Consider the following 14,781-nt stretch of genomic DNA (forward strand, 5'->3'; position numbering starts at 1 on the left):
AAATATTTAAATGTTAGGTGGAATTTACAAAATTGAATTGAACGATGAGGTACAACAAGGAATGTAAGGAGAAACACAGACACATTTGAAACATTCCTCCTATGCCACATGGCTTAAGCCAGTCCACAGATAAGGCAAGAGGAAGTCTCCTTGCCACCTCTTGAATTACAGATTCCAGGGCTGTAGAAGAACATTCTCCAGAAACACTTTCGTCTTCTCTTTCGATGTTGCCAAGAATAATCAGTCAGTATCATTCTAGAATGGCCCACACTGCATCCAATTCAAACCACTCACCTGTTTCCTGTCTGAATTTGCAAACTCTTGAGAGTTTTATTCCTTCCATATTATTTTTCTCTCTACCCTCTCTCCCCACTGGGTCCACAGACCAGTTGAGCCAACCAGGAAGCCATACCACCAACACATTCCTGCCCCTTTGGATTTCCCAGGGGCGAAGACTTTCCAGTTCTTCTTTCTTGTTTGCATCTGTTACGAACAAGCACAGTCATTTTATAACGCAGACATACATATGTGTGCCCTCACACACGGAAACAGGTTTTCTCTTTTTTTTTTTTTTTTTCCCCAATTTGTGGTTTCTTTTTTATCCTTTTTGCAAAAAATGCAAACAAAAGAGAAACAGGGTTTTCAATTGAAGGTACATCTCTTCTTCAATATGAAGACATTAATTGAATTGGTTGGATCCCCCATGCAGTGATCAGCAAAGTCCTTTGGCAACTGACAGAACAACATCTGGAGACTCAGGAGCTGGGGCTTGTTTGAAGAAACTTCCCTACACGGGTCATGAGCAAAGGGAAATAGATGGGGGAGAAGGGAGGGGTCTCTGGGGGAGGTGTACAAAAGGAGAAAAGAAAAGAATGTCATTGGTGAGGAAGAAAATGGAAAATGGTTTCTGTTTCTTCCCTCTACCTCCTTCCCTTTCTTCCTATTGATGGACGACTCCAGCCCACCGAGAATGGGAGCTGAGTTTACTCTTGTTCCCCCAGTGCAACTGCTTTGTCTTCATTTCCTTTAAACATCCTCTTTTCATATTTTATTACATATTTGGTTTCCCATGGCATCTTAAACATGCTTCTGTCACTGAGAAACGAAAGTTGCATATTAGCAGCAGGTCCAGTTTATTCTTCATTGATGGAAATGCATTTCTCAGCGAAGAAGCCAATCTTTCCAGATCATTCTACAGTGGTCAACCTTGATACATGGTCCTTTTTCTCCCACTCCTCCTCCCAAAAAACAAGAGTTCTCATGCCAAAGCCGTTGGTGACTGACTCATCTGTACCCTCATAGAATGGATGCTGTTCAGTATCTTCTTCTGATGGCCTGCCAAGGTCACCCCTATTCTCAGGAGATCTCTAGGAGGGAAGAAGTCACAAAAGAAGTCAATTTCATGTGTTTAATGTTAGGGCAGCTTTTCAGCCCATCACAGAAGCAAAGAAAAGTGTTGGAAATCCAAGTAGTCTAATAAATTTGCCTAAGTCTTTGGTAAGCTCCTAATTGGGTACTTTCTTGCTCCAACTTGCTTTCTCCACGCAGACTCCCTCATCTCTAATGCCCCCACCTGCGTGGACAATCCTGCAAGTGCTGTGCCTTGTTTTGTGCATAGTTCTTCACTTACGGTTCTGCAGCAGCCCCTTCCCTGTGTGTCCATGACCTGCAGGTGGACTGGAACTTTCTTCTCCTCTCTCTCTATATAAACACTTCAAGTGCACATGCTATGGGGCTTCAGTTATTCTGTGGAGCTTTCTGCCTAAACTAATGATCTCCCACCGAGACTGAAAGGCTGTGGGGCTTGCTTGGTTTTCTGATGTTTTCCCCCCTGTGTTTCCGTTTTCTGCCTTTATCTGAATTTTAATGTCATGCATTTTTAAGAGGGGTGATCTCGAAATAATATTAAAATATCTGCCCAACTAGGAATCCAAGGAATATGTCTGGGATTGGGGTTTGAATTGGATTCATCTTTGAGCTGTAAATCTTAATATGAACAAGTCCATGCTTACATTTAACCTTGGGGAGACCCATACATCTTTCCTTGACTAATAATAACAATACAGAACATTGCTTGAGGGCTCGCCTTGTGCCATACACTATCTCACTTAACCCTACAAGAAAACATTTTGTAAAAATTGACAAACCACTGCAAAGTCAATAATAATAATAATTTAACAGCAACCATTGAGTACGTGTATCCTGCAGGCAGGCACAGGGCCAAGTGCTTTATATGCATTATTCAATTTACTTCTCACAACAAACCAGTGAGACAGGCATTATTATTATTGTCTGCAGATTTAGGGATAAATCAAGTGGGGCTCTGAGAAGTTAAGTAACATGCTCAAGATCATGCAACAGTGAGAGGTAGAGTTCAAATATAAAACCGTCTCACACTTAGCCACCCTTCAGGGATGCTTTCAGAGCTAGCCTAAGGTTCTGACTCTATTTTCCCCCCAAAGCCCCTGACCCCAACATAGAAGGTCATATTGCACACTGCACACCAGACCCACGAGGAGGACACTGTGCCTGACCCCTAACCACGGTGCTTTGGCTCAACCCCTCCATCTTCTTTGCCTGGTGGCTGATCCTCGCCACCCCCAACCCAGGCTGCAGCTGGTTGACATTGCCAAATTGCCCCTGTCATTCTAGAAATCATTTTTGGGAAACATGCTTGAATTTTGAATTCACAGATTGTCCCACAAGTTGCTCATTTTCTTTCTCCATCTTTTATCCCTCAAGAAACAGACCGAATTGCTACAATAGTGTATGGTTGTTTTTTTACTTTGAACTAAATCCCTTAATTTTCAGTTTCACTTTCCTTTTAGTTTCCCCCTTGTTCTTTTTCATGTGGCTGGTCCTGGACTGAGGGAATTACTTCACTTGACTCCTTCGGACTTGGGGGTGAGTGGGGAGGGGGCGGAATGAGGTGACTGCGGTTCCCACATGGAGCCAGAATGACAGTGGAAAATCAGGAGAAGCCCCGTTGTCAAGGAGATCCACTTCTAGCCCTGGGCCCTCCTCTCACCCAGCCACATCCATTCTAGCTCTGCAAGTTGGGAGCCGGCTTTCCACTGCTAAGTGCTTCTTATTTTACTGTATGTTACTACTATTATTTTTTGCTGTCTGTCTGACAATCATTCATAATGGCAGGCACTGTCTTTTTTAGGCATCACTAGGAAGTGAACCCAGGTTTAGAAAATGAATTCTGATGTTTAGTGGATCCAAGGCCAGGTGCACATTCAAACCATCTCCCTAGAGAAAGTGGAGCCTCCATTATTTCAGACAAGAATAAATCTCGAAGAGGCAGAGCTAGACTCCAGAAAGAGTGACTGCAAAGCAAGAGTGCAGGACAGAAGATTTGACTGCTAGGGGTGGACGACCACCCTCTTCTCTGAATCTCAGCAATCGGCACGCTGCAAGACAGAACGCAAGCACCTCGCAGTCTGCCTGGCACACAGTAGGTGATCAATAAATGTCAACTGTCTTGAGTGCCTGACTGTTCTTCTACCCAGGGGAGATGTGTTTTACCAGCCACCAGATCCAGCCCTGGTACCGTCAGTACAAGTGGTAGCCCAGGCAGCCTGTGAGGTCCACTCTGGTGTGTGTAAGTGTGCACGCACGTGTGTGGTTAACTTCCAGGGTAGGATTATCTGAGCTTCTGTGAGTGCAGAAGCATAATTCCATCCTGGTCGGGTTTAGCCCGGTGGTTTCCAAACTGGGCTGCATATTAGAATCACCTGGGGCGTTCTTAAAAATTCCAAAGCCCGGGTCTCACCACGTACCACCTAGATCAGAAGGTCTGAGAGTAGGAGCCGGGCATGAGTATTTTTTAAAGACATCCACCACCCCCAAGATGATTCCAGAGTGCAGCAAAATACGGGAACTGCTGCAGCCTTGGGGTGGATCGGTAGAAAGGATGATGAACTGGCAGTCAGGAAAGCAGGTTTTAAAAAGGCTTGCCATTTTAAAAGCAAGCCACTCACATTCGCCTACTTTCTGAATCTGCAGAATGGAAGGGGTGGGATTAGATGAATATCCCCAAACTACAGCTCCATAAAACCCTGCCCTTCGAAAATATGGTTCCACAGTATTTAATAATTTTAAATGGATTTCTTTATTTCAGGATTTCTCATGGCCTTTATAATGCTAATATGTGTAGTGAATCTCCAGGAGGGTGATAAAGTGCACAGTATTTCCCAAATTTATTTGACCACAGGACCCGTTTTCCAAAGAGAACCTTTTAACATCTCCACAAACTGGTACTACTCAGAATATTCCTGGGGAAATGATAGACTCCATGGATATTTAAGACCTTTTCTGGCTCTCATCTTATTTGAATAATTTTATCTTTTGTGTTCCCCCGTGCTCCTGTGGAGGCAGCAGGCTGGTAAATAATGTGTGGGGGATGGAAAATATATGCTTATTTACTAGTGCCATCTAGTATGGAACACAGGCTCCCCACACGTCTGAGATTGTTGCTGAATCAGTGCAACGCCTCTTCCTGCTATGTTGTTTAAAGTGCTGGCTGGCTGTGTTCTTTCCATCTGGATGCTCTCTTTGATGGGATGAGTTTAAAAACTTAAACGTGGGAGAGACTTGGTGATTAGGCAAATGACATATGGCTGTGACTTTGAAGAACTCCCATTTGGGGCCCAGAACAGCTCTCTGCCTTCCCACCCCACCCCGCTCTCCCCCTCCATCTTCCCAAGTTGCTCCCCTGTCTGGTCTGGTTCTGTATGGACGGGGAGCTCTGGGGGTGAGGAAAGAAATGAGGACCCATGCTTTCCGAGCAGCAGGAAGGGAGCCCCATCCCCCACCCATGGGCTGGGCGGATGGGGTCTTGTCACTTACTCTGATGTCATCTGGGTGACCAGCTGGAGGGAAGTGAAGCCGGCGGTGAGGAAGCTGTCCCTGTACTGGACCATTTTGATGGCACTGAGCCAGTCATCCACGGTGGTAAAGGCCGTGAAGTCTGGGATGGAGCGGTCTAGCAGGGGCTGGGAAGGCCTGAGGGGACAGAGAGGAAGCAGTGACCCCTCAGCTACAGGGACACGTGGACAGGGCCACACGCCAAGCAGATTTCATGGGTGGGGACAGCACTTCTGACAGGATGAAGATTACGGTGGAGCCCTGGGCTGGCTTTTCCTTCCTTACAGAATCCTGAGTTGGAATGACCTCTCAAGGCCCGGTCCCTCTGCCTCTGGGCACGGTCACATGTCAGCTAACCCAGACAGACAGACTGACATGTTTTCAGTCTGAAGGCAAGGAAAGCCCACCACTCCTTTATAAATCAAAATTTAGGAGCTTTACCATCCAAATATATGGTCCCTTAAAAATACATGCAGTTTGTCATAACCTTCCCAAATCAATTGGCAACATTTTTTTTCTTGGATCCATCCTCAGGTCCTTGAAAAAATGGAGCAGAGTAAGCCCGCTACTGGCCTTCTCTGGCACATTCTCAAAGCACTGCCACTGCGATCTCCCTCACCCTCAAAACCCATGTTCGATTCCTGAACCAGTTATAAAGATTTTACCTCCCAAATCCCTCAAACTCATCCACTGCTTTCCGCAATGGTTACCCTCAAGACACTGAGCTGTGGCTGAGCCTCAGCAACATTTGCATTATTAACTCACTTATTAATTCATCCTTTCAATCCAAATTTGCTGGGTGCTTATGTGCCAAACACTGTGCCCAGTGCTGGAGATATAGAATGAGCAAAAAAGACATGAATTTCTATCATGAATTCTTGCAACATTCTCCTACCAGTCTTTCTTCATGCATGCTTGTTCCCCTCAATCTATATCCCACACTGTAGCCAGAATGCCCTTCTAAAAATGCAGATATGACCAAGTCAATAACCTCCACCTGTATCCTAATATGCGTCAAACCCTTCAGTGGGTGTTCATTGCTCTGAAAATCAAGTGCACAATGCTTAATGTGGCCTGAATGCCCTGTGTGGTCTGACTCTTGCCCACCTCACCAGCCTCAGATCCCCTACTCCTACCAACTATATTCTAGCCACACTGGCCCTGCCCATCCCACTCTTGGGCCTCTGTACATGCTGGCCCTCTACTCCCATCTCTTTTTTCATCCAGTTGGTGCATCTTGCTCTTTAGCTCTCAGCAGAAATGCCCCTCCATGGGGATGCCATTTCAGACTAAAGTGTATGTTCTCAATGCCCCATGCTCCTCCCTGCCACAGCACTTATTAAGTTCTCAATTCTGCATTTCCCGGTGTGATCATCTGACTAATGTTTGCCTCTCTTGAATGATTCTAATCTCCATGAGGCCAGGGACCATGTCGTTTTTGCTCATTCTGTATTGCCAGCACTGGGCACAATGTTTGGCACATAAGCACCCAAAAAATTTGGATAAAAAGGATGAATTAAGAAATCAGTTAATAATGCAAATGTAGCTGACGCTCAGCCAGGCAGTAGCTGACAGTTGTTTGGTGCATTCATTCATAGCAAATCCAATTGCTTTATATTTCTTTGTCCCTCAGCAAACAGGGCCTTCACCTGACAACAGAATAGCCAAGGCTCCAAGTCTGTGGTTCCCCTGCTTCGTGGACTGGTGTGACGAACAAAAAAGGTCCTTTGGAAACAGGATCACCCAGAAGTGGGGCATCATACCAGTCAGATCAGACATGGCTCACCTACTCCAGAGCCCACTGCCCAGCCCATCTGAAGGCAATGGAAGGTGGAGACCAGCCGGTCTCTCAACATCTGCCTACAGCCCATGCTGGGGCTGGGCAATAGTTTAGAGATGGGAGAGGAAGAGGAAGGGAAGATGTGTGGCTTCTTCTGTCAGTGGTTATCCTGGTGCACCCCACCCTTGCTCTCAGTAGACCACAAGTCTCCCGTCCTCACTGTCCACTCTGGTCCTGGCTCTGAGACCACCCCTGCCTGGGAATCTCCCTCTTCCACTAGACTCACACGGCGGTGATGGTTGCCACAGTCTTGAGACTTGCCGGGTTCCGGATCATCTTGTCCAGGGTGCTGACAATCTCTGCAAAGCGGGGCCGGCTGTTACGGTCCTTCTGCCAACAGTCCAGCATGAGCTGGTGCAGAGCAGCTGGGCAGTCCATGGGTGGGGGCAGCCGGTAGTCCTGCTCGATGGCATTGATGACCTGCAGAAACCCACAGGGAAACGTGTGTTTGGGTGATGAGCCAGTGTTGATCGCTCACCACTTAGTCCTGGAGGTTAGAGCCTCCCTGAACAGACGGCACAGGTGCCCTCGTTCTGTGCCCACATGCCTCCCACTGGAAGGGGTTTTCTCTCTTCTTGGCTCCCCACCCCCAGCCCCAGACTGTGGGCTCCTAGAAAACAGAGCCCACATCTCATTGCCCCTTTGCATTCCCCAGCCTGTGGCACAGGCCTGACACACTAGAGCTCTGCAAATCTTTGTTGAAGAATGAGCCAGTGAATAGCTCAAGCTTCCCTTCTCTTTAAGAGGACATTGGGCCCAATTCTGCCTTTCTGGCAGCTGGTGGGCCCCAGGGCTCCTGGAACAATGACACACGGGAAACCCAGTGAACCCTCTGTTTATAAAGCGGGTGCTGCCCATTTTTCCAAACCTAAGGGGAGACAAAGGGAGGAAAGGAATTAGCGTTTGATGGAGAGTCTTCTCTCCACACCAGGGACCTTCTAGATACTTCCCTATGCATTATTTGCCTTAATCCTCCTGAGGCAGCAACATAAATTGGGTTGAAAATAATTTAATTAAACAAATTGGTTCAGTACAATGACAATAGTCAAAAATAACAAGGTGCTCCAACATAAATATCTCCAATCAGGTTTTGGTAATTTTCAGACCCCAGGGAGGAATTTTGTAAAGATTTTGGAATCTTAAGCACTTTTGTCTGTTTTTCAGGTTTTTCTAAGTGTTTTTCACCCTTTCGTTCTTAATTTTGAATTCAGTTAAATCAATTATGCCTGCTCTGTGCTTTTTGTAGCAGCAGGAAAGAACTGTAAATGATCCGAGTGCTAAACATATGGGATTAACTGAATTTATTATGGTACACCCATACAATGGAATACAATGCAGGGCTTAAAGTGATGTTGGAAAAACGTATCTATTGAAATGGAAATATGCTAACATTGTAATATTAGGCAAAAGAACAGGTTGTATAACTACTACAGGCATGGTATAATCTTGCTTTTGTAAAAAAAAAACAAAAATGAAAACAAAACAAAAAATCCCAATAATTATACCCATGCACAGAAAAGACCTTGAAAGGAGTTAGTAGTGGTTGTCTCTGGGCAGGTGGAAAAATGAATATTCTTTGTGTTTTTCTTTTTGCTTGTTTGTATCTTTTATTTTCTATAATAATTATGCATTGATTTTGTAATAAAATAAACCGTGTAAGTACCTTAAGCAACAAAAGAAATAATTTGGAGTTTGAGAATTTCAGGTGTTTTGCCTCTACTTCAAAAAAATCCGTTGAGTATTCTTGTTCAATTTTTTTTCTTTGTAAATTGGTCAAAAAGTGAATATTTTTCAATCATTTTATATTTTTATAATATTTACACACAGTATATAGGACATGAGATGGGGCAGATGATAATAGGATGACCTGAAGTCATTAGAGATAATAAAGATGTATTATTCTTTCCATTCATCTTGGAAGAAAAACAAACAAGCATACAAAGCATACCAGTATTGTCACTATATAAGAAACCAGTGGCTCAGAACATTCACTTTTGAACAGCGTATTGCACTTGCAAATTTCAAATTTTCATCACTGTCAGACTATTACCAAATTACTTACAATGCTCATAGAAGGGCATTTTAGTCCCATTTTCTCATTGAGAAAATTAAGGCACAATCAGTTAAATAACTTGCCCATGGTCACACAACTAGTATTTCAAAGGGATTAGCAAAAATCACAGGGCTGTCTAACTCTAGGCTTTGAAAACCTCCAAACTCACTTTTCCTGGGCCTCTGGGGGGCTGTCACTGTAATCTGATCCTGGAGAACAGCCCCTGGAACTGTGCCTTCATGGCACCACAGCAGGGGATGGAGCTAAAGCAAGTTATCCACGAGGACAAGGAGACAACCATCAGATCCATCAGCCTGGTTTGTTAGCTAAATCCCTTTCCTAGCTCCTTCCAGGTGGCTAGATCTAGGGTCTCTGCATCAGCATCTCTACTCATTGTGGAGACAAGTGGGATTACCACTGAGAGGCCCCAGGAGCTCTTCTGGGTTGTCTAATGGCAAGCTAAGTGGGGTCAGCAGGGAATAATGTCTAAATTCAACTTCTTATGGGGCTAGGGACCCTGAAGGTCTTTGAGTACAGGGCAGCTGCTGTTTCCTAAAGTTCCCCTAAACTGCCAGCACCTGTGCTCCAATCATTTGATGCTAGAGCCCAAAAAACTACCCCCCCAACCCGCTGATAAAACTACTAACCCAATTGTCCTGTAACAGGGAAGATCACTGAGTCAGGCCCTTCTGTTGGAGCCCAGCTCCATGGTGTGTCCAGCTGACCCAAGCACTCCTTTCTGCAGGATGTCAAGAGAATGGGGGACCCATGCAAGTGCTGAATCCTCTGGCTGTGAATTCTGGACTGAACCCAACTTATTTTTCCCTTGTTGTCTCCTCTGCATGCCACCTCACTGGATTTTTAAAAGACCACCCTGGCTTTTGTTTTATATTCCTTCTGTTTGTTTGGTTTGCTTATACTATCTTATTAAGAGATCATCAAAGAGCCAATCATTCCTCCTCCCTGAGCAGATCAGATCTTTCAGGAGTAAAGATCCATGTGGATGTGTTGGTGACTGTATTGCAGAGTGATCAGGGGCACAGACCTTGAAGGCCTGGGTTCAAATCTTAGTTCCACTTCTGATTAGCCACAGAACCTTGGGAGAGTCACTTGATTTCTTAAAACTATGCAAATGGAAGATTGGAGGACACAATGAAATGGAGTGCCACCCATGTGAGTTGTAGTAAGAATCAGCTCATCACACAGAGGCTGCTAATACTGCCCCTTCTGTTAGAGTGGATGGCAGAGGAAGGTGGAGTATGAGAGGCCCGAAGCACATAGTTGGGAAGATGGGAAGGTGCTTACATGGGAAGGGGACTTGGTAAATGCCACATCCATATTTCTCACCTTTCAGGACAGTAGATGGCCCCAGGAACTACTTGCTATGTTCATGTTTATAAAAAGGGATTTTGCTCCCTTACCATCTCTTCCAGACAACTTTGTTGTTATTACTTAGCAGGTGTTTTGGGAGCCCTGGTGCTTCTTGCACATATGAAAAATAAAATAGCCTTTACCCTCCACCTCAAAAAACAAAACAAACAACAAACAAAAAAACACCAAACAAACACATGAGAAAACACACACACAAAAAAACCCAGGTCATCAATTTGGGCGTGGTTAGCATTTTTCTGCTCAAGTCTTTGATGGAAGTCCTTTACCTTTGGAGAGCCTTATTCTCCTTTTAAAGAACTGCGTACTTCCCAAATTTTGAGGTTTTTGTAACTTTTATAATCAAATTTTTACAATCACTATTTCAAAAATATTATTGGTCCTTCAATGGGGCTCTGGGATCGTTCTATGTCATGCCTGCCTTGCTAGCAGGTATGGAAAACTCAGAGGCATAGCGAAACACCTTCAGTGTAGCCATCTGATAGCTCTAAACACCAGTGACAATGTTGGAACTGAATGAAAAGATATGGTTGAAGGTTGAGGGTATGGGGGTTCTACTGAGCAGAGTTGAAAATTGGAGCAAATCTGGGGCCCCTTTGCTTGGTCTGTAACAGAATGAGATAAATGGTTGTTGAATGGATAGAAGATTAGAACAAGATTAGATGGCTTTCCCAGGGAGAGGTAAGAGCGAAGGGGATGGGGGTGAGAGAACAAGTCTAGGCAACTCTTCTTCCCCCAGCACACTGTTGTCTACTTTGAATATCTGCAACAACACTGCTGGCCATTCTACAGGCCAAAATAACCTCCCTGGGGCCAAAACAGGCAGGGATGGGAGGCCTGGTGGGCTGCTGTTGTTCCCGCATACCCAGAGATGGTAGGTGTGGGAACCAGGGAGGGCCTGGGGCACCTGGTCTCACCTGGCCTGGCTGACTCCCTGCTCTGGTGTTCTTGGGTGCTGGACGAGGTGACCGGTGCTCCTTTGGGGAATGAGCAAGGCTCTTCCCCTTGCCCTCTCGTCCTCAGTGGGGGTTCCTGGCTGCCCCCACACATGTATTTCCCATTAACGAGTTGGGCAGCAGGCGATGCCTTCTCGGCCTTCCACCTGGGCTAGTGAAGTAGAGTCGCTCAGAGCAGTGGAAGAACCAGGGCAGAGGGGGTTAAGTTGAGCTCTGATGTTTCAATAAAACCGCAGCTCCTCTCCACAGACACTGCCACTCTCATTATCTCTGTCAATCAGATCCAAGCAGCAGAACTTCCAAGTTGCTCTCTCTGGCTAACAAACTCTCTGTACATGTTCAAAGACCTTCCTGGGCTCCGGAAGCCCAATTACCAGCACTCCGACTTGCCTCTGCAATTCTCTTCCTTAAAGCCTTTCAACTGTCATCTGTTAAATCCTTTACCGCCACCACCTCAGTGGTTTCTGATGAGTGGGGCTGCAGCCAGAGCAGCTGGGAGCCCCTCCCTGTTCCCTCCCAGGCCAAGTTATAAGAAGCTTTCTGAATGGGCATGGAATTATCTCCACCTTCCACAGGGAGCAGAGTTACACTTGAGATGATGGTTAGAGGCTTTATTTTGGAGACATACAATAAAATTTTAATAAATTGCTACTCTGCAAATATTCTTATTTTCTTTGAGACCCAGCTCAAACGTCAAATATCTGGGACACCTTCCTTCACCTCCCCCACCCAAATGTTCCCAAGGCCTTAGGTATCTGCCACCGAACTGTAAATCCCTCAACAATTTCAAGAACACGACTAGCAAGCCCAATGCATAGTAGTGGTCAACAACATGACTGTTTGTTGAATGAATGATTTGGGAATTCTGGAAGTCTAATATCAGAAATTCCATTTGTTTTCTGCATAGGTGAATGCATTTGCTGAGAATATCTTGAATGTCAAATCTTGCCTGGCAGTTTTGTAATCCATTCTGTGTGTGCTGAATTGTTCTTAATTGGATTAAGGTCTCTGGGCAGGACAAGACAGATCTGCTTTTTCTGGCTAACATGTATTACTCATCTAGCTGATGGTATGGATGGAACCAGGGTGCAGTTGATTTCATCAAAGCAGCCTCGGCGTCAATTCTACCATTTAGGGATTCGACACGCTCCGGGAACAGAGGGGAGGCATGGATAATCACAGATAATAGGAGACCCAGACGCCACACATGGTTGGCATCAGGACCTGGTTAAGGACTCAGCCATGTTGCCCACTGTAGGCTGAAGCCACTGTGCCCATGGGAGCAGGGAGCACTGGCAAGGAGTACCCCAGCTCCTCTTTCCATGGTCTCCCTGGGAAAGGCTTTCCTGGCTCCCAGATGGCCACAAATATCAATCATCTAAGCCACTGCTGTGGCTTGGCTTTAAACTGCTGGCTTCTTGAGGGCAGATTTCACAAGCTTGGGAGAGCCTCTGAGCCCTTGGAGCAGAGAGGAGTTTACATGAGGCTGGGTAACCACCAGACTAGATCTGGATTCAGTACAGCTTTGCTGCTTCTTTTCTGTAAGAGGGGAATAATAATAACTCCCCCTAAGGTGATGGGAAGAGTAAGGGAGAGAACACAGCACACAGGCTTTGCAAACTAGTCTCAGCTCCAAGGAGAGTGCTTGCATTCAAAATGCAAAAGAAGAGTGGCCAGAGGGAAATAGCTGAGGGTCAAATGCAGTGCTAAAATCCAGGTATGACTTTAGATAGGGGCTGTATCAAAGCAAATGATCCCAAAATGGTTTTCTCACACTTTGTTAATTATGGAAGCCCCCCAAAATGCCTCTATTTAGAGCATCTCAGATGACCCTTCCCTGTGTCCCCCTTGTTCCCTGAGAGCAGCCTGGAGAGGTGGTGATGACATCCATGTGGACAGGGCTGCAGTCCTCCTGGCCCATCTGACCCTGACCGGCCTTAGGAAGCGTTCTCAGCTCTTCCTTCACTGAGAGGTGGCACAGGCTCCCAGGAGAGGCAACTCTCAGAGAAGAAGGGGCCTTCACGATTTCTCTCTTTACAGCTGAGGGGCACGAGTCCCAGAGTGAGGCTGCCCCCGGCTCGGTGCAGCCCAGCTCTCAGAGGCAGAGAGGATTGGAACCCAGGCCCTGACCCTCTGTTGCACATGGGGAGGAGAGCACTGTGACTGGGCCTTCGAAGCAGGCAGAATTTGGGTTTAAGCTTTGACCTGATCTACTCACAGTCCGTGGCCATTCAGAGCCAGCCCCTTGTCCGTGGTCTGGGCACCTTTACAAGATTTGGGGTCATTGGGACTGTCACTTCTCCATGCTGGGCTCTTTGATTAGGGCAAACATTCGTGCTGAGGGTGTCACTGTAACCCCTACCCTGCACACTTCAAGTTCAGGTTATAAGGCCCTGAGTTGAAAATAGGAGGGCTGGGTATGCCCATGGTTTCTATCCCTTAGACAGGGTTGTGACAACCAGGTGCTGCTGACACTCACATCTTGGTTGGACATATCCCAATAGGGTCTCTCTCCAAATGACATGACTTCCCACATGACAATCCCGTAGCTCCAGACGTCGCTCGCTGAAGTGAACTTGCGGTAGGCAATGGCCTCCGGAGCTGTCCATCTCACCGGGATCTTCCCGCCCTGGAAGAAAGAGAAAACCAGTCAGCCTGACCATCAGGTTTCCGGTGGAAAGCAGATGAAAATAACCTCGGCATGCGCGTACTCACAACTTTCCCATGTCTCATGAAAAAGGATGGCCCAGAGAGCCTGTGCCTCATGGGCAGGCCAACATGGCTGCTCCTACAGAGAGGAGCCCAAGGAGGAACGGCATGGCGTGGGCTGGATCCATGGAGTATGTGGGCACATGTGCGGTAAGGGCTGGTACTGAAGCTTCACTTCCCACCCCCAATTACCTGCATGCTCATCCTAAGCTTGCTGATTGGGAGGTGGGTGGGAGTGGAGAGTGTAACTGCCAAAATGCACCAGGACATGAAATTTCACAGTACATGAGAGAGGCTGCATCAACCGTGAGATGCAAGTTATTATTGTATTTGTTCCATGCAATGTAAAAGTCACACCATTTGGGTCAGGAGGAAACAAAACGAAAAAGAATAAAAGGAGAGTCATGAGCAATAACTCCTGGAGGAACCTCCCACAAGATCTACTGTACCCCCCCTTTTTTTTTGTGCTTTACCTTGGTGGGTGGTGGTGGTGGTGGTTTTCCTAATTCTGAACCTGGAGACAGCCTGGGCTGCACTGGGGATTAATGGGCCCTACCCTATGGCCTCCGTAGATGCCAGTTGTCCTGCCTGCCCTTCCTGGAGACTGGAGATCCCAGAGGCTGAAGATACATTTTCTAAAGGGCCGCCCTTAGGTTTGTTTTTAATTCTTCTCGCCCTCCAACCCCATACTGGAAATTTCCAACGTCGCTCTCTGCTTGATACTTCAGCTTGGCTGCTAGATCGTAACCAATTTGTTCACTTAAGGCACTGACATCCATTTGTTCATTCATTCACTCAGTCAACAAATAAGCCATAAGCACTGCTTTGTGCCAATCGTTTGGAGAAGCTGGTGTTCAAGAAGAGCCAGCCAGAGTCCCTGCCCTCAAGGCGCACAGGCTATGGGGGAGGCAGATAAGAAAATAGAAACTTAAAATGCATTAGTAAAAGAAACAGAAAAGTGA

At 46.2% G+C, this 14,781-nt stretch overlaps 1 protein-coding gene across 1 annotated transcript in view; it reads right to left on the minus strand.

Annotated features, from left to right (window-relative positions):
* Window positions 1-560: 560 nt before the first annotated feature.
* Window positions 561-14,781, minus strand: part of EPHB1 (EPH receptor B1) — a 452,618-nt gene continuing 438,397 nt past the window's right edge. Inside the window, 4 exon segments of the mRNA XM_037844578.1 lie at window positions 561-1,367; window positions 4,855-5,010; window positions 6,939-7,132; window positions 13,590-13,739. Of these exon segments, the coding sequence (XP_037700506.1) occupies window positions 1,259-1,367; window positions 4,855-5,010; window positions 6,939-7,132; window positions 13,590-13,739 (609 nt within the window). The 3' untranslated portion in view covers window positions 561-1,258.

The sequence above is a fragment of the Choloepus didactylus genome, chromosome 1 (assembly GCF_015220235.1).
Source record: "Choloepus didactylus isolate mChoDid1 chromosome 1, mChoDid1.pri, whole genome shotgun sequence".
In the NCBI taxonomy this organism is placed as follows: domain Eukaryota; kingdom Metazoa; phylum Chordata; class Mammalia; order Pilosa; family Megalonychidae; genus Choloepus; species Choloepus didactylus.